The 24,595-nt window shown below is 39.3% G+C and overlaps 1 protein-coding gene across 1 annotated transcript in view; it reads left to right on the top strand.

Moving 5' to 3' along the window:
* slit3 (slit homolog 3 (Drosophila)) overlaps window positions 1–24,595 on the top strand; it is a 270,903-nt gene that overhangs the window by 234,086 nt on the left and 12,222 nt on the right. Inside the window, exons 27-33 of the mRNA XM_046030828.1 lie at window positions 2,811–2,935; window positions 9,625–9,722; window positions 14,015–14,154; window positions 16,729–16,822; window positions 17,396–17,533; window positions 18,130–18,370; window positions 20,080–20,210. Coding sequence (XP_045886784.1) covers window positions 2,811–2,935; window positions 9,625–9,722; window positions 14,015–14,154; window positions 16,729–16,822; window positions 17,396–17,533; window positions 18,130–18,370; window positions 20,080–20,210 — 967 coding nt within the window. The remainder of the gene's footprint in view (window positions 1–2,810; window positions 2,936–9,624; window positions 9,723–14,014; window positions 14,155–16,728; window positions 16,823–17,395; window positions 17,534–18,129; window positions 18,371–20,079; window positions 20,211–24,595) is intronic.

Raw genomic sequence — 24,595 nt, 5'->3', positions numbered from 1 at the left:
TAATAACGGGTTACTGTAAATAATTAGGTGCCGGAGCATGTGAAATATTCTACCGGCCGAAAATAATTTATTAATAATAATTGATCAAATAATTAATTATCTAAAACGCATGGCGTATTGTTTTTAAGGGACAAACAGAAACCATTATTAGCTACCAAATCAAATACTAAACAAGGAAATGCATTAGACTTACCGATATTGGGACGGATGAAATCTTGGATTTTATTGGCCTGGATAGGCCCAAAGCACAGACATGTCTTCTTGTCCAGTGTCCTCCTGACTACTCCTGGTTTTGCTCTGTGTGTTGATGGCACTTGGATGCCCTAACGTAGGGCACTGGGTTGAACTAAGTCAGTGGTGGCCCAACAAGGTTATGGAGAGCAGCAATGCTATGGTGGAAATTAAGGGAGGCTTGGGTTGCTGTGCAAACTAATTTCATCTGTGAAAACTCACGTTTGCACTCTGCACTTGATATCAAAAGTTCATTTCTTTTTGCACCTCTTTCCCATTACTGTCAGTGAAGTGTCTGAATGCCCTGACCGTCTGGCGTTCACACTCAATGCAAAAGCGTGTGCAGAGAGATTCCGCTTCAGTTTCTCCGCACAATGCCTCTGGATCGTCAGGCCAATACTCCTTGTGAAGCACCTTCAGTTCTTCAATCAGTTTGTTGTGTCTGCTGAGCTGCCCGATTCACGTCCTCCCATTGACAATATGCAACTTTCCCCATTTCTGGCTAAGCTGAGGAAAAAATCCCTCTGTGAGAGCTTCTTGACCCCTGGTTTTCCTGCATGCAATGCCACCCCCTTGAAACTATTTTCTTCAACAGCCCTTTGGCTCAGTTGTGTTTATCTGCCAGGCTGTTCTGCCTTTAACACTTACTTCTGACACTCTCACCACCCTGTAAATCGTTCATTGTGTCTCTCTTTTGCAGTTCAATGGATAACTCTGAAAGTTCCTGCAAAGCATTGCACATCACGCCCAGGTTACTGACAAAAGCATGAAAGGACAAGCGCTTGGCCAGACCTGCATAACTCTGGCGTGATAGACTGTCTCTTTTGTCATTCTCAGCTGCAAAGGTGAAGTGTTGATATGGCACAGGATAAGATTTCCACACTGCATCTATAGTTCTGAAGCTGGAGGCCACCCACCGCGGATCTAGAATCCAGCCAACTTTGCACAGTTGGATATCAAGAGCGTCGGCACATTCTTTCAGCTCCATACGATTTTTTCCTGATGTGCTATAGAGTGTGTAGAGTATGTCAAGCAATGCTTTGAAATGGTTTATCACTCCTATTTCTTTAAGGACATCACTGATGGCGAGCTCCAGTCTGTGTGCACAGCAGTGCCAAACTGTTGGGAAATAAATCCTGAAGTCTGCTCACGAACCCACTTTTGTGCCCGAACATGACAGACGCACCATCACATGTAATGCCGACAAGGCACTTGGCAATGAAGTCCTCATTTAGATTAACCTTCTCTAATGCAGACAACAAACTTTGCATAATCCCAGCAGCACTCAAATCATATAATTCAACCAAGTCAAGAATAACATAATCAAAACAGCCTTTTTGTTTAGACCGGTAGCTTTGTCTAACATCAGGCAGATTTTTGGTGCACAGTGCTTTATCATCGCAAATGTTTTGTTCTTCATTTCAGAATAAATGTGTTGCTGAATATTAGAACATACAAAATTCGAATGCAGAATTTGCCCCATGTCAACACCATTTAACTGCTGACAATCGATCTCGAGCTCAAATCCATATGCTGGCCTGTGTCTTTTAGCCTCCTTGTACATTAGCTGTGGTAGAAATTTGTTGAGACTGTCTCTTTAGCTAGAGCATGTTCCACAATCTTTTTTTCGCATGGCCCCAGAGGCAGTAGAATTAAAGGTGCCTGTCACCCATTCTTTGGCTAGTTTCATGCCCATAGCCTTCTCAGGACCAAGTGAGCCTACTTCAAAGTTAGCCAAAGTTAGCTCCTTTTTGATTAGCCGTGATTGGGAGGCTTGGTAATTCTTACATTGCTCCGCAGTCCACACAGTGGGTAGCCCGGCTGTTTCGGATAACTACTCCATCATCGTCAAACGAGCTAATGTCCTCATCACGCAGCTCAAACTCCCCTTGTCTATCATCCTCAATGCCGCTAGCACTAGCATCCACAACTGCAACAGCTCTAACTTGGCTATCTGGTTGATCTTTTCTGCTCTGTTTAGGCGCTGGTGGTTTTGTGGCTGTGCCAAAGAAATTCAAAATAATTCTCTGTCTCTTAGACATTTTGTGTTTTTCCTCTCTCTTTGATAGTGTAGGCTACAATAACAGACTTTTTTCCAATGAGGAATTTTTTGTTCTTTTTGGCGCATTTACGGAGGCCAGGAAGGGACATGGGGGGAGAGATGGGGGAATTCGATTGTATGTGGAGGTGACTTTATAGGTGCCGGAAAGCAAAAGGCTTAAAGTAAGAGGTCCTGGAGCGGCGCTCCGGCTAGCTCCAGCACAAATTAAGCACTGGAGGTGACTCACATCATCATACAAAATTAAATACTATCTTCCTCTTTCTTCTACATGCCCTGGCTTCTGAAACAAATCACATTGATTGCACGCCTAAGCACTTACTTTTCTTATCCTGCAAGACATTTTCTTAGCACACTATCCATTAAATGAATACTGTGGTAGAACCTTTTAGCACACTATGACTAAATGTGTATGTCTTTGTCTTTAACACTGTCTTTTTCTCATGCTGTTTCCTCATCTTCATCCCCCACCCCTTCTCTTTACACTCTTCTCTTTCCCTGTACCCGTTATCCTTCTCAGGTCCAGTCGATATCAACCTGATGTCAAAGTGCGCCCCTTGCCTGGCAGCACCCTGCCAAAACAATGGTACCTGTGTCTCCGATGCTACTGGATCCTACCACTGCACCTGTCCATATGGATTTAAGGTGAGATGCTAGATAGCAGCAGCAGTAACATGCTGGCCTTTGCAAACCCTTTTTTTTTGTCTAATTGTCTTTAGACTAAAAAAATGTTTTAATGAACCAACTGTTGTAAGTGAATTCTTTATTATGCCAGTTTGATTTAGCTATAAATGTGTTCTCTGTTATGGTTCATCTCTTTTATTTATTTGTTGCTTTGGTAAATGTTGGTTGTTAAGTTCATCATCTAAGTGGCTCATCAAGAGTAAAAATATATTTTAGCAGGTATGGAAGTGGTACAAATCCATCCTTGAACCTTGACAATTCTCCTGATCCCCTAAGTACCAGCTACCTACACTGTCACATAAATAACCATCTTTTGGTGGTTCCTCTGTGGCAGCGGAAAATCTTTTACTTCCGATTCATTGCATTGACTGCATGTGTGAAAGTAAACCTATAGATGGACATGCTGAATAAGCCGGTGGTATTAGCAGTATTATCAGGCTTAGCTTCGGCCTTGCATGCAAAATGTATCTACCTGTTCATCAATAGAGAAATGATGACTGCAGCTGGCTGCACTGGATGTACTGACTGATCAAAAGACAAAGAGTGTAATAATTGTCAAGACCCCTGGAAGACATGCAAATCTACTAGTGAAGGGGTGATTTCCTCAGTTTAAATGGCTATGAACACCAGAAAGGCAGAGCAGGAAGAAGCATAATGTAATAGTGATAGTTGTTTGGGTGATTTCCAAGTATATGTGGAATATAAGTGAGCGTGTGCATGTTTGTGTGGACTCATGTATGTAGGCATATGTGTTGGATTAACTACCATTTTGTTTGCACTGTGTAGAGATCAGTGGGTACAAGCCTCTGTAGGAGTTGTCTATATGCGTGTGCACGTGTGCTTGTGGGTTTTGTGTGTGTGTGTGTGTGTGTGTGTGTGTGTGTGTGTGCATAAGATACACTTATAGTCTCATGTGTACACACACACCTCATGACCTTTGGGCTTTTACAGGAGGACAAAGCCTTAACCCTTGAAAGTCCTCACCAAAAAAAAAGCGATAGAATTTTTTTTTCTTTGCATTTTTTTTTTTTTATTTTATTAGGGCAATAACAACAGTAATCAAAAAAAATTATTAATGGACCACAACAGTTTTTTTTGATATACTGCTCTACCAAACAGTTTAAATGGCTCCTCATGGTAATACTTAAAAATGCATTTTAATACCAAAAAACTTTAGAAAACATCATATAAAATCACAGTCAACAGCAGAGAAGGTAACTTCAGCACTTGAAGATAAGAAGATCAGGTTTGAAGATAAGTTTTAAAGGCGAGTTCATACAAAACAGCCCTACACGGTAACTTCATTGATTATTGAACATTTTGAATATTACTAACATGACAAACACTAAATCAAGTAAATATTTCTGTTCTTTGAGTATTTCAGAAGAACACATCTCTATGTACTCTCAGCCATAACTACGTAGACAACGTATCAATGTCGTGTTAGATGAACCAGCAAAAAATGTTTTTGGCATTAGATCCACTTTATTTCTGGTGCGAAGAACAGAAATACAGTATTTACTTGATTTAGTGCTTGGCTTGTTGGTAATATTTAAATGTTCAATAATCAATGAAGTTACTGTGTAGTGCATAATGTTTTGTATGGACTTCCCTATAAACCCTAGATATACAAGAAGGGATGAAGTGCTGAAGTTGCCTTCTCTGCTGTTGACTGTACAGATTTATTTCTGCAACAATTTTTATATGATGTTTTCTAAAGTTTGTTGGTATTAAAATGCATAGTTTTACCATGAAGATCCATTACACATAGGGATTACTTTAAGCATAAATTTTCCATTAAACGGAACGCGGAGTGCTATTTGCTATTCACGTGTTTCCTGTAAAAACACACAGTGAGGGATTTGTTGCAGATATTGATTGCCAAAGCTGATGATACACGGGCAACTTTTTGAGCAATGTTGCTGGGCAATGTTGCTAGTGGCAAGTCCAACTATGTTTTGAACGGATAACGACGGTGGTGGGTGGCGGAGTGGTGGGGGAAGGGGATTATGGTAGTAAGTTTTACTCATTATCATTGACGGCAACATTGCCCTGCACCATTGCTCTGAAAGTTGCTCTGTGTATTGAGCCCTTCCCCCACCACCCGCCCCGCACCGCCGCTATCCGTTCAAAAAGTTGCCCCGTGTATCATCAGCTTTAGTTACTCACTTCCACTTCCGGCTTATGGGACCTTATATTGGAAAAAATATGTACGGTAGTCAATGGCGAGAGACAACTTATCTTATCCTGTTAGAATTGAACCCTGAATTACACATATGATGTTGGTCAATTTAAAATATAATTTTGCAAGTCAAGAAAGTCGCATTTTGTTGTAAAACAGTAAAGTTACATGTCGTTTTGTGTGAAACCGCTTAATGAACTGCATCTCTCGTCTCGCACAATATACGTCACCAACATGTTAGCGCGGTAAATCTAGCTAACGTTCATTGCTTTTGCTACTAGCTAGATAATGTAGCTATGTTCCACACAGAAATATATCTCAGCTGATGTGTTTAATCCAACGACTCCTGGCTCTTTTATTACACCATCCTCTCATGTAAGTGTCTTGATGTTAGCTTCAGTAACATTAGCTTTAGTCATTGACAGAGAAAGTTACGACGTCGCATACGCGACTTTTGGGTTTGTGGTCTTTGTAATTACGTATTTTCACAGTCATGCCTTTGGTGTGAGAGACCCGGGTTCAATCCCCCACTGTGACCCATCCACCATTGTGTCCCTGAGCAAGACACTTAACCCCTAGTTGCTCCAGAGGCGTGTGACCTCTGACATGTATAGCAATTGTAAATCGCTTTGGATAAAAGCGTCAGCTAAAGGAATAAATGTAATGTTATATCTCAACAGTTTTACATCAAACTACGACTGTCTTTAATTTAAAATGTATCTTTTAAATCGACAAAGATCATATGTGTAATTCAGGGCACAATTCAAACAGGATCAAAATATTAGTTGTCTCCTGCCATTGACTACGGTACAATATTTTTCCGAAATAAGGTCCCATGGTGGTCCGCCGGAAGGGGAGGGACTTAGGCTCTCTATAGCCAGTAGTTGAATGTGGTTACGTCCCCTCCCATTCATGCAGACTCTGTGTGGACCATGTGGACTGATTCCAGCTCCCAGTGAATAAACAGGCAGCCGGTAGTGATGTGTGATACCACTTAATTCCTATCCGATCCAATACCAAGTAATACCCAGGCTGGTATTGCCGATACCGATGCCAATACCAATACTTTTTACATATTTTATTTCTAGTTTAATGTGACCTCCCCCCTCCCGTTTCTGTATTTATGAGAGAAATAAGGAGTAGGCTGTAGTCTTACCAATTCCAAATAATAACTGCATAATGACAAGACATCAAACTACGGTCATATTCTTTAATTATAATAAAAATATCCTGCTCAGAACTGCCGCTTCATAATATCATCATATTATTGTGACAGAATTAATCTCAGATGTTTAGCGAAGTTTGCAGTGTTGCCAAAGTATTTCACTGTCTTTGCATACACATCACACACAGCGTCATTATTACCTTCACAGCTAAAATACAGCCAGACGTGACTGTTTTTAAAGTCAGCCAGAGTCAGTATTCAATCACGGGAAATGTAAAGGGCTGCAGCGGTTCACTTCAAAGAAGCTCCGTCACAGATCCGTAGCACAAGCATGACTTTGACAGGCGGAAGGAAAAGTAGTTCCTATCAACTGAGTATAATTAGACATCCTGGTGACAGGATGGTCATTACTGTGGTGACAGTAATAATAAATAAATAATAAAACACACACTCACTCCAGATGACTGAGTTTAGATATCGATCCTTTTATATGAGTATCGATCCTAAAGCAGGAAACGTTGGTATCAGAAATATCTATACTTTAGGATCGACCCGCACATCACTAGCATCCGGACCCGAGCACAGACTATGAGACTGACGGAGGCCAGGTTGACCACTGGGAATACAGTACGAATGTGTTTTTCTTGCCGGTTTGGCTTATGTCACCCCGGGGCTGAGTTAACTAATGAGGCTGTGTTCGGACCTGTTCATGTCTTGTTCACTTGTTCACTCGCTACTGAGTGCAGTTTCGTTGCCCACTCGCATCTTGTCTTTATTTGCGTATTGGTATTGAAGTAATCCAAAAGTAACTAAAAGTAATCAAGTTATATTACTTTTATTTTCTGGTACTTGGATTACATTACTGATTAGGCCTTAATTTTTTAACAAGTAATTAGTAATTGTTTTTCACATTTCTAAAGTAACTCTCCCAACCCTGTTTATTATCTTAGCATTATTATTTTGGTATACCTTGTTTTCACCATGATAAAGATATATTTATGAAATTAATTCATCATTTATAAAATGGAAAGGCATTTAATGTATCATGTTAATAACAATGAATGTTCAGACTATTTGTATTACATTAGCTAGTAAATTTGTATTACATTAGCTTAGCCAACTTTTACCATGAAGTGCCAACTCTACTGTTTGGTAGAGCATGTTTTTAGAAAATTTTTGACCCATATTAGTCTTATTTTTGTTGTATCAAGTTACATAGTTATGTTAAGTAATTCCTCTGGGACTATAATATGTAAAAAAAAAATAAATAAATAAAAAATGCTTACCTTTGAAAATTCCACCAAAAAGAGTATTCATGTCTGCAGTGATTTTGTCGATTTTAACTTCCTATAAGGAGGTTAAAAGGTGTAAAAAGGCCATGAGCTTAAAGAAACAGTGACATCTAGTGGATTTCTTTTCCACAGCATACCTAAACCAAATGGTAGAGATGGCTTAAATAGGTTGAGTTAAGTTTAAAATATTTTTCAATAAGATATAGTGACTCAAAATGTGGTCTTCCAAATGGTTGAGAGGGTGTTAAAGGGTTTTAATCTTGCTTTTAATTAAAACATCACTTGTGAAGGTCACAGACTGGGAAACAGTGGATGTGTGTGTGTGTGTGTGTGTGTGTGTGTGCGTGTGTGTGTGCGTGTGTGTGTGTGTGTGTGTATGTACATGTCTGTGTGTATGCTTTACTTTCTGTGTCAGCGTCCACTGGGACAACGTTAATTAAAATGTGTCAAAGGAATCAAAGAAGGAGCAGCAAAGAACAAAGGAGAGAGAGGGAGAGGGAGAGGGAGAAAGAAGTGAGGGAAACTTAAACCACAGGAGATGGGAGGAGGTCGATGTATAGAAAAAGAGAAATACAGGGAAAGAAGTAAATGGTATGAGAGAAATAGAGAGAACATCTGAAAGAAAGCAAAAGTGAGAAAGATGGAATGGTAGAAAGTAAGAGAGTGACCAAAACAAACAAATCACTACAGTAAAAAAGAAAAGAGTGGAAGGAATAATGAAGATGGATGGAGAGGGAAAACAAACATAAACGTCCCCTTCTCTACTTTGATCAGAGGAAGTGGGTGTGTTGGCAAGGTTTGGTGGTTTGAAATTTAAACTACAGCTGCAGGGCTCGATCTGGAGAGAGAGCGTGTGTGTATGTGTAGGACTCATACATGATACATTTCCTAGTGAAAGCTGTTTATTTAGAAAACAGGTGTGTGGCGAGAAGAGCAATAAATGAAGGCAGTAGACTATGTCATGCATACATGTGTGCATAGTGTTGTACACTTGTGCATAGTGCAAGCTACATACATACAGTATGTGTAAGCTGATAAATGCGAGTGTGTGTAATAGGGGAGGAAGAAGGAAAAGAACAATAATCAAAGCACATTTTGAAAGTAGAGCTGTTGGTTAAGAAATTGCTGTATTTTTAGATTCAAAATCTATTTTGATCAAAAAAGATGAAGGGAATGGTGATAGAACAGTGGATAAGACTCATGTCTTTGGTGTGGGAGACCTGGATTCGATTCCTGTTGCTACACATCCACCAGTGTGTCTCTGACCTTATTCCACAAGGCACGTGACTTCTGACATATATAGCAATTGTAAGTTGCTTTGGATAAAGGCTGCAGCTAAATGAAAGGAATGTATTCAACCCTCTACCTCTCCGCAGGCTATTTTCTTTCACCGCAACTAAAATATAAAAATAAATCTATAGTGCCAAAGCAGAAAATGACTAGTGCACAAGTGCAAAAAATAGTAACTATCAGAACTTTAAGCAATCGGAAAAAGACCCCTTTGTTTTATGTTTTTGTAGAATATTCACTGCTCTTCACAGACGTCACAACCATCTAGCAGGAGTCTTCTTATTGTAATGATAAAAACATGATCACTCAACATCTTCCCAAAAACACAGCCAACTGTATTCAGTTGTTCGGCTAGTGCCAGGGACTGAACCCATGAATCTGCGGTGGCGGGCGAGTGCTTTTACCCCTGCAGCACCCAGGCACCCATAAGTTAAGCTTTTTATTTTCCATCATTAGCATGTAGCTTATTACTTCTACTGCTTGTTGTGTCAGTTTAAATGGCTATGAACACCAGAAAGGCAGAGCAGGAAGAAGCATAATGTAATAGTGAGCCAGAGGGAGAGATTATCTCACAGGGACTGTATAACAGTGAAGAGGTTTAAGCGCATCCATGGAATGCATTGTCTTTGTTTGAATAGTGAAATTATTTCTACAAGAAAAAATGAATAAATAATTCAAGCATTAACTTCATTGCCTTGTCTTGTCCTCTCCTCTCTTCCAGGGTCAAAACTGTGAAATACCCATCAATGCCTGTATTAGTTTCCCCTGCTCTAATGGAGGAACCTGCCACATTCAGACTGGCCATGAAGACCACTTCAGGTACAAAAAAAAATCTGGTATTAACTAATATGTTAATAACATTTTGTAGTTTTAATCACTGAAAAGGGATTTTATTTGTGTGTTAGTGTGTTTATGCCACCAACTGTCTGCCAGCTTTTCCAGTACAGTTTCTTGAAACCAGCAACACAACAATGTATTTAGTTTTTATACTGCATGTTGAATAATGGGAAGTAATGAAATGGGAGTAATTTCAGAGAAGTCTTTTGGGGATCCATTTACGCTGTGGGTCAAATCTTATTGCCCTTTCTACCATGCCACCACTCTCTATTAGTGGAGACGTTTTTAAAAAACTCTGTTTTCTCATCTTAGGGGAAAATTAACTTTACTCTGCCCCCAGAAATATAGACAACATGATTAGAGTAGACAGTCTTGCCTCACTGGACAATGCATTACCCGAGATAACAACTTACTTTGACCTTATGATGTGTTTTCCTGCCTGTGTGTGTGTGTTGTGTGGTGGGGGTGGGGACTTCAGAGGAGGAACTCCATTTGAACTGCTCATTAAACCCGTGTGGCTCCTCTGACCTCCTCACTCACTTAAAGGGATGTTTTAAAGTTCTGTCATTGTCCACAGTCTTTCTTAACTCTATCTGTATCAATCTGACACACACACTGTTTCCATATTGTACATGTGTTTTAAATGTTTTTGTGATAACACGCAAATAATACAAAGCTGCAAATAATAAAATATAATATAACCTTCATTTGATGAAGATTATATTTAAGTTCATGATGCATTTCTAAATGTGAGCTATAATTTCATTTTTAATATACTGGAATAAACTAAGAGATGTGTATGTTTTTTTATTCTTTTATTTTTAAAGTATGGGCACATAAGTGTAAATGTTGGATCTGTGTGTTTTGTGTTTTGCTCCAATACCATCCAACAGTTAATTTAAAGTATTGCTACAGTTTTGCCTACACACAAAACGCACAAGTTCCTAAAGCAAAATTTTGAAAAATCCAGTGCATGGATCTGTCTTGTCTTTGGTGCAAATCAAATCCAGCATCACAGCAGTATCAGACTGTCCCATTCCGACAAAATAAATGTCCACTGAAAAAGATTTGCTGCAATCAATGTGTTCAGAATGTAATGATGGACATGAAATTACCAAAAATACGACTACATATCAACTGTAGAAAAATTTATTCCCTCTGAATTTGCTGTTAACAATTAAAAACAGCTGTAACAATTTTGCTATTATGGGTTTTAATAAGAAACTCACAGTTCATAATGGGCTTGACCCCTTTATTCATCTGTATTCATCCAAGGAAAGCATCCTGCATATCTTCGCTCATTTTCAGGAACCCCCTTGTTTCACATTCATACAGTTTCACACATTCACACCTGGGAGCTGCCCAACACAACCACAGTTTGACTTCCGGCTGCAGAGCAGCTCCACTGGAGACGTAGGGGTCAAGTGCCTCTCAGTGGCAGTTGCTGAGAGAATGGAGAATGATACATGATCTCAAACTTGCTTTTCACACCTCTGGGCTTCTGTTGCATTCTTTGCACAGTATGACAGCTTGAAATACTGTAAATGTTGTAAAAGATGTTCTTCGGCCCATTCCCCTATCACCTCATGACTAATCCCTTTTGGACCAAGAAACTACAGCAAGAGCATCCAAGTTAATTTGTAAATAAGTACCTAGAGACAAAATATAAATCTGGTTGTAGACCACAGACCAAAAATAATCAAAATGGTCGCCAGTTGTTTAGAAATATGAGAAATTAAAAACAGACATTTGGTGTATTTTTGACAAAACAGCCCTTTTTGCCATTAAATTGAACCAAACTACATAAAATACACAATGTTTTTACAAGGAGGCAACCTTGAAAGTGAGATTGCTTATATTTATGAAAAATGAATAAAATTCAAATAATGTAAATTCTGCATTCTGCAAGTGTGTGTATGTATATTCATGAGCATGCTTGGGCCTGCCAGGGTCATCAGTTTCTCTCCAAAAAAATCCCTCATGACAAACCACCACTTTGATTGAAACAATTGTCATAAATATCTTGACCAGATTTTTTCTCGTCCTCGAGCCCCATAAGACCTTTGCCCTTTGCAAAGATTTGATGTGCTTCTGGCCTTTAACATCCTGCATGGTAATGCTATTTGGGGTCTCTTTACCCTTTACAGATCTTTTCTTAATGTTAATACCAATACAGGTACAGATACGTGTGCCCTCTGAGAGACAGAGAGAAGTAGAAAGACAGAAAGAGTACAAGACCAGACCCCTTTTGACATTTTAACATGTTCTATAATCAGTTAGGGATATTCAATAAGTCCAATTAGCCTTGGTTCTTAGCAGGGACCCATTTGTCAAACTATATACTTTAAATGTCAAGACTGGGATTTAATTAGTCAGACTGTGCTCTCTGACCCTGTAAGTGCTGGCAGTGTTCCTCTTATTTCTTTGTATTTTGTTTCTCAGGAAACACTTTGGGTCTTTTTTCTTTTCTTTCTTTCTTGCACTTTCTTTTATTATTCTTCCTTTTTCTTTCTATGCAGACAAATTACCACTTATTAATGTAACAACTTTCCAAACTAAGCCAATTAAAGATTTTACCACACCCAAAACCAATATTGTATTTGTGCAATAAGGGTAAATGTATGATGTCTCAAATAGGAGGAATTGTACATACAATTCTTCTGCAGGTTTGTGCCCGAGACAGATGTACTCTTTGAACGTGAGTTATTGTGTGAGACAGACACTCACTTACTGGACTGCATAGAAAGGTTTTCCACTGTTTTAAATGTTTATTAGGTAAAATAATTCCAGCTCTGTGTAGCTTTTAGCAGCTTTTATCTCATTGTTTTCACTTCTACTGGCCAACACATGCTATACTAAAAGGAGAGTGTTTTTTGACTTTATTTTGGCAGGAATGTTCATGTTCTTCTGTGTCTGCTGGATGTGTAAGTAGGCAACTGGAAGCTAAAATGTTAACCGTAACAACTTAATAAGCTCATTGTATCCTAGGGACTTAGTTTGTTTTGGAGTCTTAACACAACTTTAAATTTAGTTTCCTGAAACTAGCAGGCACACAGGGTGGGGGTAACCAATGACTATCATATATGGTGTGGGAAGAGAGAATGAGTGAGATAAGTGTGAGTCTGTGAGGCAGCAAAGTTAGATTAGAAAGTCAGAGTGAATGTAAACAAAAGGAATCAAAAATAAAAACCGAAATATGTTGATGGAGTGGGAAGGACAAAGACAGTGTCCTACAAATAAGTGTGTGTTTGTGTGTGTGGGCCGGTAATTGTTAGTCACTGTCTCCTTAATGTGTTAGGATGACCTGCTGTAAAATAGTTTTCATCCAAAAAAGCAACTTGACTCATTAAAGTGCAAGAGACTAAGAGAATAAAGAGTCTTGAGAGAGTTCGAGCTGCTGAGTGCAGCTGTGGTCAGCTTTATCAAACTTTGTGTGTCGGAGGGTGATCTTTACCTAAAACTAGTGTGTGTTTTTGAGCACATGTGATCTATTATAAGGAGTTAACCCGAGATACGAATTGTGGGAAAATGGGAGAGAGATCAAGGGGTGGTGAGAAGGGAGGAGGGTGAAATGTATCTGAAGATGAAGGAGGTGGCTTTGATAAATCCTTTAGATTCACCCAGGTGGGCGGTGTCCAACAGTAGTGGCATAAAACTAGAAAAAAGATTATCTCAGCATGTTTTTTCTTAGCTCTGGGTGGGTTGGCTTTGTTATAAACTTTTTTCCTGCCTTATCTGACATTAGACACTGGAGGAACTTTGACTTCTGATGTTCATTAATGAAACATCCCCTAATAAGAAAGACAGCGATGACCTGAATCAAAGGACTGAGTTTTAAAGGGGTGACTTCTTCTCTCTAAATTCTAGGGCAGAAGAAGATTGTCTGGGAGGGTTTGTGTTCTGCAGTGATACTTTAAACTCTGAACAGTCATGTTAAAATTTCATTTCTGCTATAAAATGAGGCATGAAATGGTGTCTCTTGTTGGACCACTAAATATAGATATGCTGTGAGTCCAGTGGTGTGTAAGACCCAGCACAGGATGGAAGAAAACCCGCTAGAATACAGATTAAGTTGTTTTTCATTAAAGCTCATATAGGAAAATTTAATGGAGAGTGAAGTTGAACAGTTGATTGATCTGGCTGGCTGATTGATTTTATTTCAAGTTGTGCAGCAGAAGTGTGTGCTCAGATCTTGCCCAGTCACCATCTTATAATGCAAATTTTGTGTACTTGTGTGTGTGTGTGTGTGTGTGTGTGTATGTTTGTGTTGGTAGTTGTGTGTGTCCGCCAGGTTTTGAGGGCCAACGTTGTGAGATAAACCCCGACGACTGTGAAGACAATGACTGTGAGAACAACTCCACCTGCATTGACGGAGTCAACAACTACACTTGCATCTGTCCACCCAACTACACAGGTACACACACAAACACACACATACTGTATATACACACACACTTGCACACACCGTCTATTTCTGCACTTATATATTCCTGAAACCCTCAGTCTTTGCCCCCTGAGAGACTGGGAGGGTCCCAAGTGCTTCCACTACTGCGCGCTCACACACATAGAAAATCACATTTTCCACTTTACTGAATGGCATGTTAGTAATGGACAGACCCTCCGCAGTGACCTGAAACTGCTCCTATGGGAGGAGAGGGCAAAGAACGCCTGTGTACTGGGGGGTAAGGGAAAAATGAACATAGCATGGAAAAAGGGTAAAGAAAGGGCTGCTAAAGGGCAGAAGCAGTGAGAGAGCCCTCAATTGCATCAACTGAGTCAAGCGAGTTATAGCTAAAATGCTGACTGGGGAGTTAAGTTTTTCTAGCTGTGACAGTGTCCTCTAAAACAGACACATACACACACACACACACACACACACACACATACACACAGCTGCTCCCCTTTGACACTGGATCTCAGTCAATATATACACACACACACACACACACACACACACACACACCATGTCATTATCGTTGTTGGCATAGAGCAGCCTCTCACACTGCCAACCACCTTACCACATACAGCTGTTGCACACACACACACACACACACACACACACACACAGCTGGTTCCTTTGGCTCTGCACCTCTGCTCAGCTCAGGGAACCTGGCCATAATCATCAGGTGTCACATTAAGAGGACACTCCTTCCTAGTTGCTCACCTTTCTCAAACTCAGCAACCAGGACTGTCATGTCATATTTGCACCAGAGGGGGGGGGAAAAATCAAGATTTAAGGTCACAAGACCTTTTAAACAGCTGATATAAGGTTTCTACAACCAAGAGGTTGATTCCAAAATGAAAAAAAGCCATAGAAGAAGGTCACTAAGACCATTAGGGTTGATTCTCTGGAGACTATGCATATTTTATTAAAAATCCAACCATTAGCGTTTGAAATGCTTTGTCACGGAGAAAAATGTTTGTGAAGGGGATATTCTGACTTGAATATGGTACTACACAAAACATCAGGGAGTCAATAATCTCAATTAGAATCATCCTCTTGGGGCCATAAATATTTATATTAATTTCATTACAATTCCCGGTTGACGATGGATGGATGGATGGATGGAATTTCATGACAATCTAGATTTGTTTAGAAATCTTGATGTAGACCAAATTGTCCAGTTGGATAGCTCTTACATTCCAAATATAATATAATAAGATTTAGTTTTCCTGTGCTTGATGCCAGCAAATATGTGTGTGTATATATATATATATATATCTATATATATATACACACACACACACACATGAATATGAATATGCTCTCAAATGTGTTCTGGCCAGCACTTTAACATACTGTAATCACTCTCATGACAATTTTGTGTCAAAGAAAAGAAAACAGACTGTCAGGCTTTGAACCATATTCAACATTGGTAATATTTTGCTGGTAATCCGTTGCTTTGCTCTGTTGCTTTATGGCACAAGCTCTGATCTTCCAACACAAACTGAGCTACAGATCCCACAGAGGGGAAAAATGAAAGGCCAATGGGTAAATCACTCCCAGCATGTTTATCCTCTTCAGTAACCACCTTAATGATATTACAATTTTGTATGGTAATTATACTAAGCAATTTCACATCAATAAATTTTTCTTTAACTAAGTGTCCAAAGTTTGAGGCCTCCTGGTATGCCTTTACCTTTACTCTAGTGTCGTAGATAAATTGATTGTACTTTCAAGTCTTTTGCACATTTGCTGTCGCTTAAAGAATTTCAGATTTATTTTCCATCGGATGCAGGAGTATACTGTAGCTCAGAACAACATGGGTCTAAAAGTGACTTGAGAAAAGAGTGGTGGAGACAGTCAGGGTGGGAGTGAGGCGGCATGATTAGATTAAAGCAGGCAGAGAACGATGGAAGTGTGCTTGACCTTTCTCAATCCCTTCTTCCTTCTTATGACCAACTTTAGCTACTGCTATTTCACATGCTGTTAACCCTTCTCAGCCTTTGTGTGTGTGTGTGTGTGTGTGTGTGTGTGTGTGTGTAAGTAGATCTGTAGAGAGTAGCCACTCTTATACAGCCTATTAACCCTCTTCTCCATCAACTCTGAGAAAAAGCTGATAATGCTATTCCCTGTGTGTGTGTGTGTGTGTGTGTGTGTGTGTGTGTGTGTGTGTGAGGACATGAGGACTTCCACTGCACATTATCTGAGGTCCTGAACAAGATAGTCACATATATAAAGGATCTCTTTCCACCCCTTGTTTTCTTTATTTTCCACGCTTGTGAACATTAAATGGTTAGACAGGCCCTCTCCTCCATTCTCTTTTCTTGTTCTGTCTTTCTGTTACTATTCTCCCTTGTTTCCCACTGCAATTTATTTGTGCACTTTTATTGAAAAATATTCTTCTATGATTTGTTGGTGGAATGATGCTATAATCTGCATTAAACACAAGCCAAAACACACACGTACATTATTGATTTAGTTTTACATGCAAACTTATTTTAATTACTAAAGGAAAAAATATTTTCTTTCACTCTTTGTCACCAGGTGACTTGTGTGAGGAGGTGGTTGACCCTTGTCTTCATGGTTTCGATCCCTGTCAGCACGACTCAAAATGTGTCCATGTTGGCCGCAGTTACAGGTGAGTCACAGCTTCGCAGGAGGTCAGTACTTAAGAGGGTCAGAGGTCACATCGTTGAGACAACAAAGTGACAGGAGCAGAGGTCAAAAGTTGAAAGCTGACTTTTTTGTGAAACAAGGAAGATCAGAACGGTCATCACTGCCCTGAATTTGAACTCTTGATTAGATAAATATATAACCAGAAATACACAAACAAACACACACACACAAAAATACAGACAGAAACACATGGAACAACACTTATTTGACACCTTTTTGTTTTTAGTAAAAAAGTAAATGTGTAGTTAATCTCAGGGTTTGTGACTCATACACAAATACATGCAGTTCAATGGCTAGTATTATCATCTTCTCCAATCTAAAAGGAATTTTGTGTAACAGTAAGTAGAAAGTTTGGTGTCCTGCTCTAATTTTATAACAGGAAACTTGTTTCAAAAACATGGGTTGAAGACGAAGAACAAGGAGAAGAGAACTGAAAACTCTAACCTCTGTGTACAGTAAAGCATCTGTAATCATGAGGTAAAGCTTGTTGCCCACACACACAGTAATCCCATCCATATTTCCATGTCAATTCTAGGTGCGAGTGTTTACCGGGTTATGTCGGCCAACACTGTGAGCAGGACTATAATGACTGTCTGGAGAATAAGTGTCAACACGGAGCGGAGTGTGTGGATGCTGTCAATGGCTATACCTGCGTCTGTAAAGAGGGTTTCAGGTGAGAGTCATGGAAACACATCATCTGCAAATCCTTTGAACAGACACTAAGACAGTCATGCACTGCACGGCCAGACTGGGAGGAGATACAGATGGCACTTCATAATCAGGCACTTGACTGCCTGGACCCACTGTGTGCTTGTGTGTTTGTATGTGTGTGTGCAACAGATGCAGCTCCATGTGGTTAATTATAGCAGAGACCGTTGGCATGAGAGAAACAAATTCATCACAAGGGAAAGACAGAGAAAAAAACAAGGGAAAGGAAACAAATTGAAAAGGAGACAGACAGAAGCAGAAAGACTGATACTGTGTGGGCAAAAAGTGGAAATTCAAAGAAAGGTTCAGTGTTTCAAGAAGATACAGTGAAGAACAAGTAGATATACAGAATATAAAGTTTCCGGTGTCATCCTGATAATCCATTTCCTTCAGGAATACTACCTTTCCAACTTCAGCATTGCAATCACTAAATGCAATGCAATGAGGCGAAACACCGAAGAAGTACTGAACAAGTTTTATTAGAGGAAATGGAGACAACAAATCACCCCAATTAAAGCTCTATGAATAAGTTATCTCCTGTTTAATCTACCCTTCCCTCAGTGGGCTGTTCTGTGAGAACCCTCCACCAATGATCTTGCTGCAGACCAGCCCCTGCGACCAATCAGATTGCCAGAACAGCGCCCAGTGCCTGGTGGTTGCTGGGGAGCCCGTCTGCCGCTGCATGCCCAGTTTCTACGGTAACAAATGTGACAAGATGGCCACTGTTCACTTCCTGGGTCGGGATGGGTACTTGGAGCTGCCAGGCGCAAAGCTCCGTCCCACAGCGCATATTTCATTACAGGTATTGTCGACCTTTGACCTCTGCTAACAAAGTTTTGTTTTTCAGCATTTCATGCAGATATTTATTGAAAAGTGCCTGTTTTGAAATGAACTAAAATGCATTGTAATGTGCCATACTTTACTTAAGAATAAAAAACCTTATCCTGCAAAATATGTCAACAAGTACAAAAGCCATATTCTGCTGCCCTACATAGAAAACATTTTCGGGCTGCTTGAAATAGACCTGTGAGCTGCTCAAATCAAGCCTTTAGAGTTGCACGACTTAGTGCCAACAAAGCAAAGCAAACATCTGCTATACCCTCTGTTTTCATTGTGCACTGAGCACTCGTGCTTGTGCACACACACGCACAGGCTCATTCACAGAGAACATATATTTTGAACACCGGAGAGTCATATCCTAATAGAGACATATTTACCTCCTTTCTGCAAATGAAAGTGCGAGTGGGAGAAAGAGACAAAAGAAACAGAGGGCAGTCTAATTGATATTTACCACCTGTTTGGACCTGTGTGTGTGCGTGTGTGTGTGTGTGTGTGTCTGTGTGTGCCTCTACGTTCCTGCCAAGAGCTTTCAATGTCAGTGCCAAGGCTATTTAAGCTCTACTGAGAGGCAAGAGAGAAAATGAAAAAACAAAGAATGAAAGGACCACAGCACTTAATAAATCACTGGATGTTTTTTCTCTTTCTCTTTAACACTTTTTTCTCTTTTCTTTCGGTCTGCATCCCAATTCTCTCTTTATCCTCTTTTCCATATCTCACTCTCTTCTTCCATCCCCCTACTCTCTCTCCCTCTCTTTAGCTCTTCTTGGTCTGCTTCAATCTCTTCTTTTCTCCAGCAGCTTGTTAGCAGGTGTTGACTTGGCTATGCTCCATTGAAGCCAGAGTGTTAAGTGCTTGGCCCCTTGGCCCCATTTCCACTCGCTAGTTAGTTAGCGCTTAGCAGAGCACGCAAGCTAGTGTGACACGTCAAGTGCGTCTATGTGGGAAGGAGGTGCCATTGACCTCATTTAGAGATGTGAGTGTGGCAGAATTTACATTTTCTCCTCATTTTCATATATTTCTTTATCGGTCCAATGGTGTGACATACCATCTTGAATCAAAAGTCTGTTTTTTATTTCTCTTTGATTTAGACATACATCAACATTTGCAATCTTAACTGAAACCAAAAACTAGCTCAGTGCTTTGCCAGGTTTGAGAAACCTGAGGGTAAAGTAGATTTTTGAATGCTGAGGTAGACAATGGCAAAAAAGTGGAACACAGTAGTTCCCGAAACATTTCACCGCTTTTTCAATCTTTTAAAAACAAGTTGAAAATATTAGAAGGGTAAAAAATAATCTGTGAAAGATCCCGAGTTGTCAAAGTCAACCAGTTTACTTGTAGCAGACCAAAGTATAGAAGAAGGTGTTTGCAGTAGCGGCAGAAACTATTATTTTATCATAAAAAGTATGTATCTGTATGTGAAACCATAATTGTCCTCGAAATTACTAAATTATGCAATTAAAATAACAGGTTTTCACAGACTTTGTCCATTGCCAGTCCTTATTGTGTTGTCCAGCAACCAATATGATATGATTTTTGTCCGCTGTATTGCAGTTGTATAGCAGAGTTGTTGCCTTGTACAGCAGTACAATGATAATAACATTTCTTGAACTGAGTGATATACAGTAAAATATATTTGTCTTTATTTCTTATCCAACTTTTCTGTCTCTCCAGGTGGCTACAGATAAAGACAATGGTATTTTGTTATATAAGGAAGACCATGACCCACTGGCACTGGAGCTATACCAGGGACACATACGACTCATCTACGACATCGCCAACTACCCCCCCACCACTGTATATAGGTAGGCCACACACATACACAGAAAAGTACTCTCTCACTTTCTTACCGTCCACATTAAATTATGATTGGCAAAATTCATACATTTATACATATTGTGATGAAGGTCAAATTTAAACATGGTTTAAGAAACTTTAATACTGTAGATACATAAACTACACATCCACTCTTGTTCACTCACTTATGATTACACACATTAATTTGCTCTGACTTATACATGCACATTTATTTGCACTTTTTCAATTAGATTAAAGTTATACTGGATTTAGATGAAACAGGGGTTCAAGGTAGTTTAAGCACAATATCAAAAAGCACATACACATTATGTAAGAACCCTGAAGAATTCCTTTATTGCTCAGGTTCAACATGGTTTAATATTACAAAATACACATTCTTTCTCACACGTAGACATATTTCAAATTACTTATTTGTATCCAATGAATGAAGCTACAACTATTACATAACTTTATATTTAACAAGATTCTAGTGTTATAGAGCTTCAAGGTATTGCATATATTCAAGTAATGTATACATACAGATACCAACAACTAAAGGGTCCAAGGTTTTAGTTCTTTAAGGACTTTTCATTAAGTGCTTATTTGGTCATGCGCACACTAATCCCCTGACATATTCTTTCACACACACACACACTCACAACATGTAACAGATCCATGTCTGCATACTTTATTCTTTAAACAAACATGAACTCAGAAAAATTACTGTTCTCAAAAACACTCTTGAGGTAAAACTTAAAACAGTTGAAACAAAAGCCTCTATTGAAAGCCCTTTGACATTATGATAAACTGAATTCACGGTTTCATAGGAATGTTTAGCACAAATTCAAAATTCATTAACTCATTCACATAATCATTAAAGACTCAAAAGACACCAAACTTTCCCTGGCGTCCTTTTATCAGTTCTCATATATTACAGTAAGTTTATCTTCTTAAGGCAAGAAGGAAAGAAGAGAACTATAATATTCATCCTATACATAAATTATATCAGGAGTCATCTGAGTTTGTTAAGAAAGATTTAGGTACAATGCACAAGAATGAAGACAACTCTCCACCTGTCCAAACGATAGTTTAAAAAAAAATAGGAGGCAGCATATCACATATCATGTTGCTAGTTGGTTAGCTCAGTTAGCTGTTCAGGTAACTTAGAGGTCCTAATAGCTCACTGAGTCTTGAATGGCAACCAAAACCAGGCCCAGCAGCCTTCTAGTGAACACAAACCAGTAGTTAACACAGTTTTCAAGACCGATAGAGGGCAGTTTGATGACAGGGACATTTTGTGTTCTCACTCACACACATCTCTTAGTTGAATCTAGAGGGGAGACCTGAACACTATCGCCTCTCAAGGTAGAATTACAATTCAGGACGGGCTGGGGCTAGCTGGTTAGCATGCTAACATTAGTAGATATCTCTGCAACACAATACATAGATGTCTTTGACATGACATTAGATTTGTTACTCATCCACATTCTGTTGTTAAGGTTAGTATATTTGAATTTTTTAAATGCATTGTATGAGTCAAAGGTTTGGCATAGCATAAAATACAATTATCTCTATCATGGTTTCTTTTCACACACTTCACAAACTGCCATAAAAATACTAAGGGTCCAGTCTGGTGAAATTTGGCTATAATATAAGTGTTAGAACCAGTTAGATTCAGTTAGAAAATAATACTCACAGCATACCACACAGTATGCAGTATAGATGTACACTGTGCTTCTGGCTGTACGGAAAATCTTTAATGCTTATTGACTCTCTCTGTCCACGCCATCTTAGAGGAGTATGCAAAACAGACTGAAAGCGGTTGAAAAGAGAATTGAAGGTGTATGACAAAGAGACAGGAAAGACCAAAGAAAGAAAGAAGACAAAACATAAAAAGGATTGCCCGACTTTACGTTAAAGTAGACAGTGAGAGAGAGAGAAAGGACCCATGTCCATCTTCGTCTGGTGCTGATTGGTTCCTATTGATTCTGTCTGCGTCTCTGTCTACACTGTCTGCAGCAGGAAGAAAGAGGGAGAGAGATGTGAGAGGGATATATGATACAAGTTTAAATACCATGTTTTGTCCCAAGGGATGTTGCGTTTGTAATACAAGCACAGACAACAAGTGCAAACCATATAAAGCACCTGATGGCATATAGCACATTGTACATCAGCAACTGTATTTCGTTACCAAGCCATCTGAATAAATACCAATAACCAAAAACACTACTGGCAAGATAATCGGCAAAAGAGATTGGTTTATTGCACAAGGCAGGGAGTAGGCAGTGCCTTGCCAGCCCAAATAGAGCTAAAGTTTCCAGAGTTTCTTGTAATGGCATATAATGGAAGGTGTTACAGGCGGATGGAAAAAACACTTAGTCCAGCATGGAAAGGTACACAAAAACCCTTCAACTTGAAAAGGCACTAACAATACCACTGGTGTGAGACGGAAGCTACGAATCATTTTGACCAAGGTCTCCTTTTTGTGTACCACTTTTGAATAATTGCACCAGCCAGTTTGATAATGCCAACAAGGGAGAAAGAGAGAGAGAGAGACAGAGATGTTAGTGTAATTGAATAAATTAAGGGAGAGAGGTTAGAGAGCAATAAGTGAGAGAATGTGGAAGGATAGAAAGGAAGGAGGAGAGATGAGGGGGAGAGTTTATTGCTTTCTCATTTACTCACCATTCTTCTTTCTATGTATTTCAGACAGTGATTTTCTTAGCATGTGACTTCTGGCTTTGTGGTTTTGGCTCTGCTCTGTTCTGTTGTCTCTGTGGATAGAGACAAGGTCACAGAAGAAAGAGATGGTACTGGTATCCGCACTGCTTTTGACGATAATATGCAGCCAGAGCCGGTTCATTACAAATTTGACTTTAGGATTAGGACTTTACATCATATTATAAACCCTGCAAGTAGCTGTGGGAGAAGAAACTTGAAGCCACAATTTACTTTGTCAAGGGCAAGACAGTCTCTGCATCAGGTATTTCAATTATTCTACATTTCTACATTTCTAGTTTCAAAATGTGGATTAAGAAGTAATGTTCCCACAGTGAAAAAAAACAAAAACGAACAAAAAAAAACATATAAATATATATATATATATATATATATATATATATACACATAATTCTGCTGTGTGTTAATTAGACAATTGAATTCCTGTAAAAATATAAGTTGAATCAGCATTTTCATACATCATAACTGACACATGTTAATCAAGTTTACTTCACATATAACATTCAGGGGAGAAATTGTCAGGTCTTTGTATGATGTAACAATTTAATGCAAGGTGTTAAACTGTTAAAACTATGTGGTTTCTGATTTGGTGTCTGCATACATGAACATGTTCACATATTGGTTGACACGTATGGTCCACTCGGTCATAAAATTTGGGCTGCAAGCAGATGGTCTGCATCGTCCCTGCAGTCAGTGTGTGCATGTGGATGCGAAAAGTATTATTTGGGCATTCACAGGGTTGCAATCATTGTACACTAACTACGATTTTGCCAGTGTCGTAAAGTCATGACATATTCAGCAGAGTTGTGAAGTAGAGGTTATTTAGTATATCTTAGCATTGTGTTGGTGAATGTTTACTCTGTATTCTGTCTTCATTGACCTTTGCTAAACTGAATCAAACAAACAGCTTAATTAATAATAATAATAATAATAATAATTATAATGCTGTGTTGAAGCATGTAGGTGAATTTCTTTTACCATACAACCCTCCAGAGAGGCCAGAGCACAGGGTCAGCTGTAGAGCAATAGCCCTGGGGCTGGTAAACAATGACCTGCTAACGGAGACTTCAGCAAGGAGAATAAATGACAAGAGGTCATCTGGGTAGACAGTTTTGTTGGCCATAACAACAACTTGCCATTCTGTGTAGTATGCTATTTTTTTGCAGACTGTGCACTTTCTATTTCTGTGGTGATATTCTGTTTCTTTGCATGGTTCAGACTGGTTTGTAATCTGGGTGGGTAGATGTGTTTTATCAACTTATCCCAAAAATGACCTTAACCAAAATATGTACTAGTGTTCACAATACATGATACATTGAGAAAAGTAAGAAGATGAAAAGACAGAAAATGGAAAACAATAGGGTGAATCTAATTAGGCACCTTCACAGATGGGGAGGGGTGGAGTTGAAAAGATTGAGTAGGAGAGAGAAGAGGACAGTCGGAGGGACGTATGGATGATTAGAAAGACAGATTGATCAGTTGGGAGGCAGAGCCAGAAAGACAGGTGGATTGACTAATGCTGGATGGAGGGCGTGTGAAATAGCAGACAACGTGATAAAGAGATAACTGGGTAGAATAGGTTGAACACACTACTACCGCCAGAGGAGAAAAGGGAGGCGTAAAACAGATGGATAGAAACAGTCAAAATGAAAAG

Source organism: Micropterus dolomieu, linkage group LG19, assembly GCF_021292245.1.
Source record: "Micropterus dolomieu isolate WLL.071019.BEF.003 ecotype Adirondacks linkage group LG19, ASM2129224v1, whole genome shotgun sequence".
NCBI lineage: Eukaryota > Metazoa > Chordata > Actinopteri > Centrarchiformes > Centrarchidae > Micropterus > Micropterus dolomieu.
This window is presented reverse-complemented; position numbering and strand designations above follow the sequence as displayed.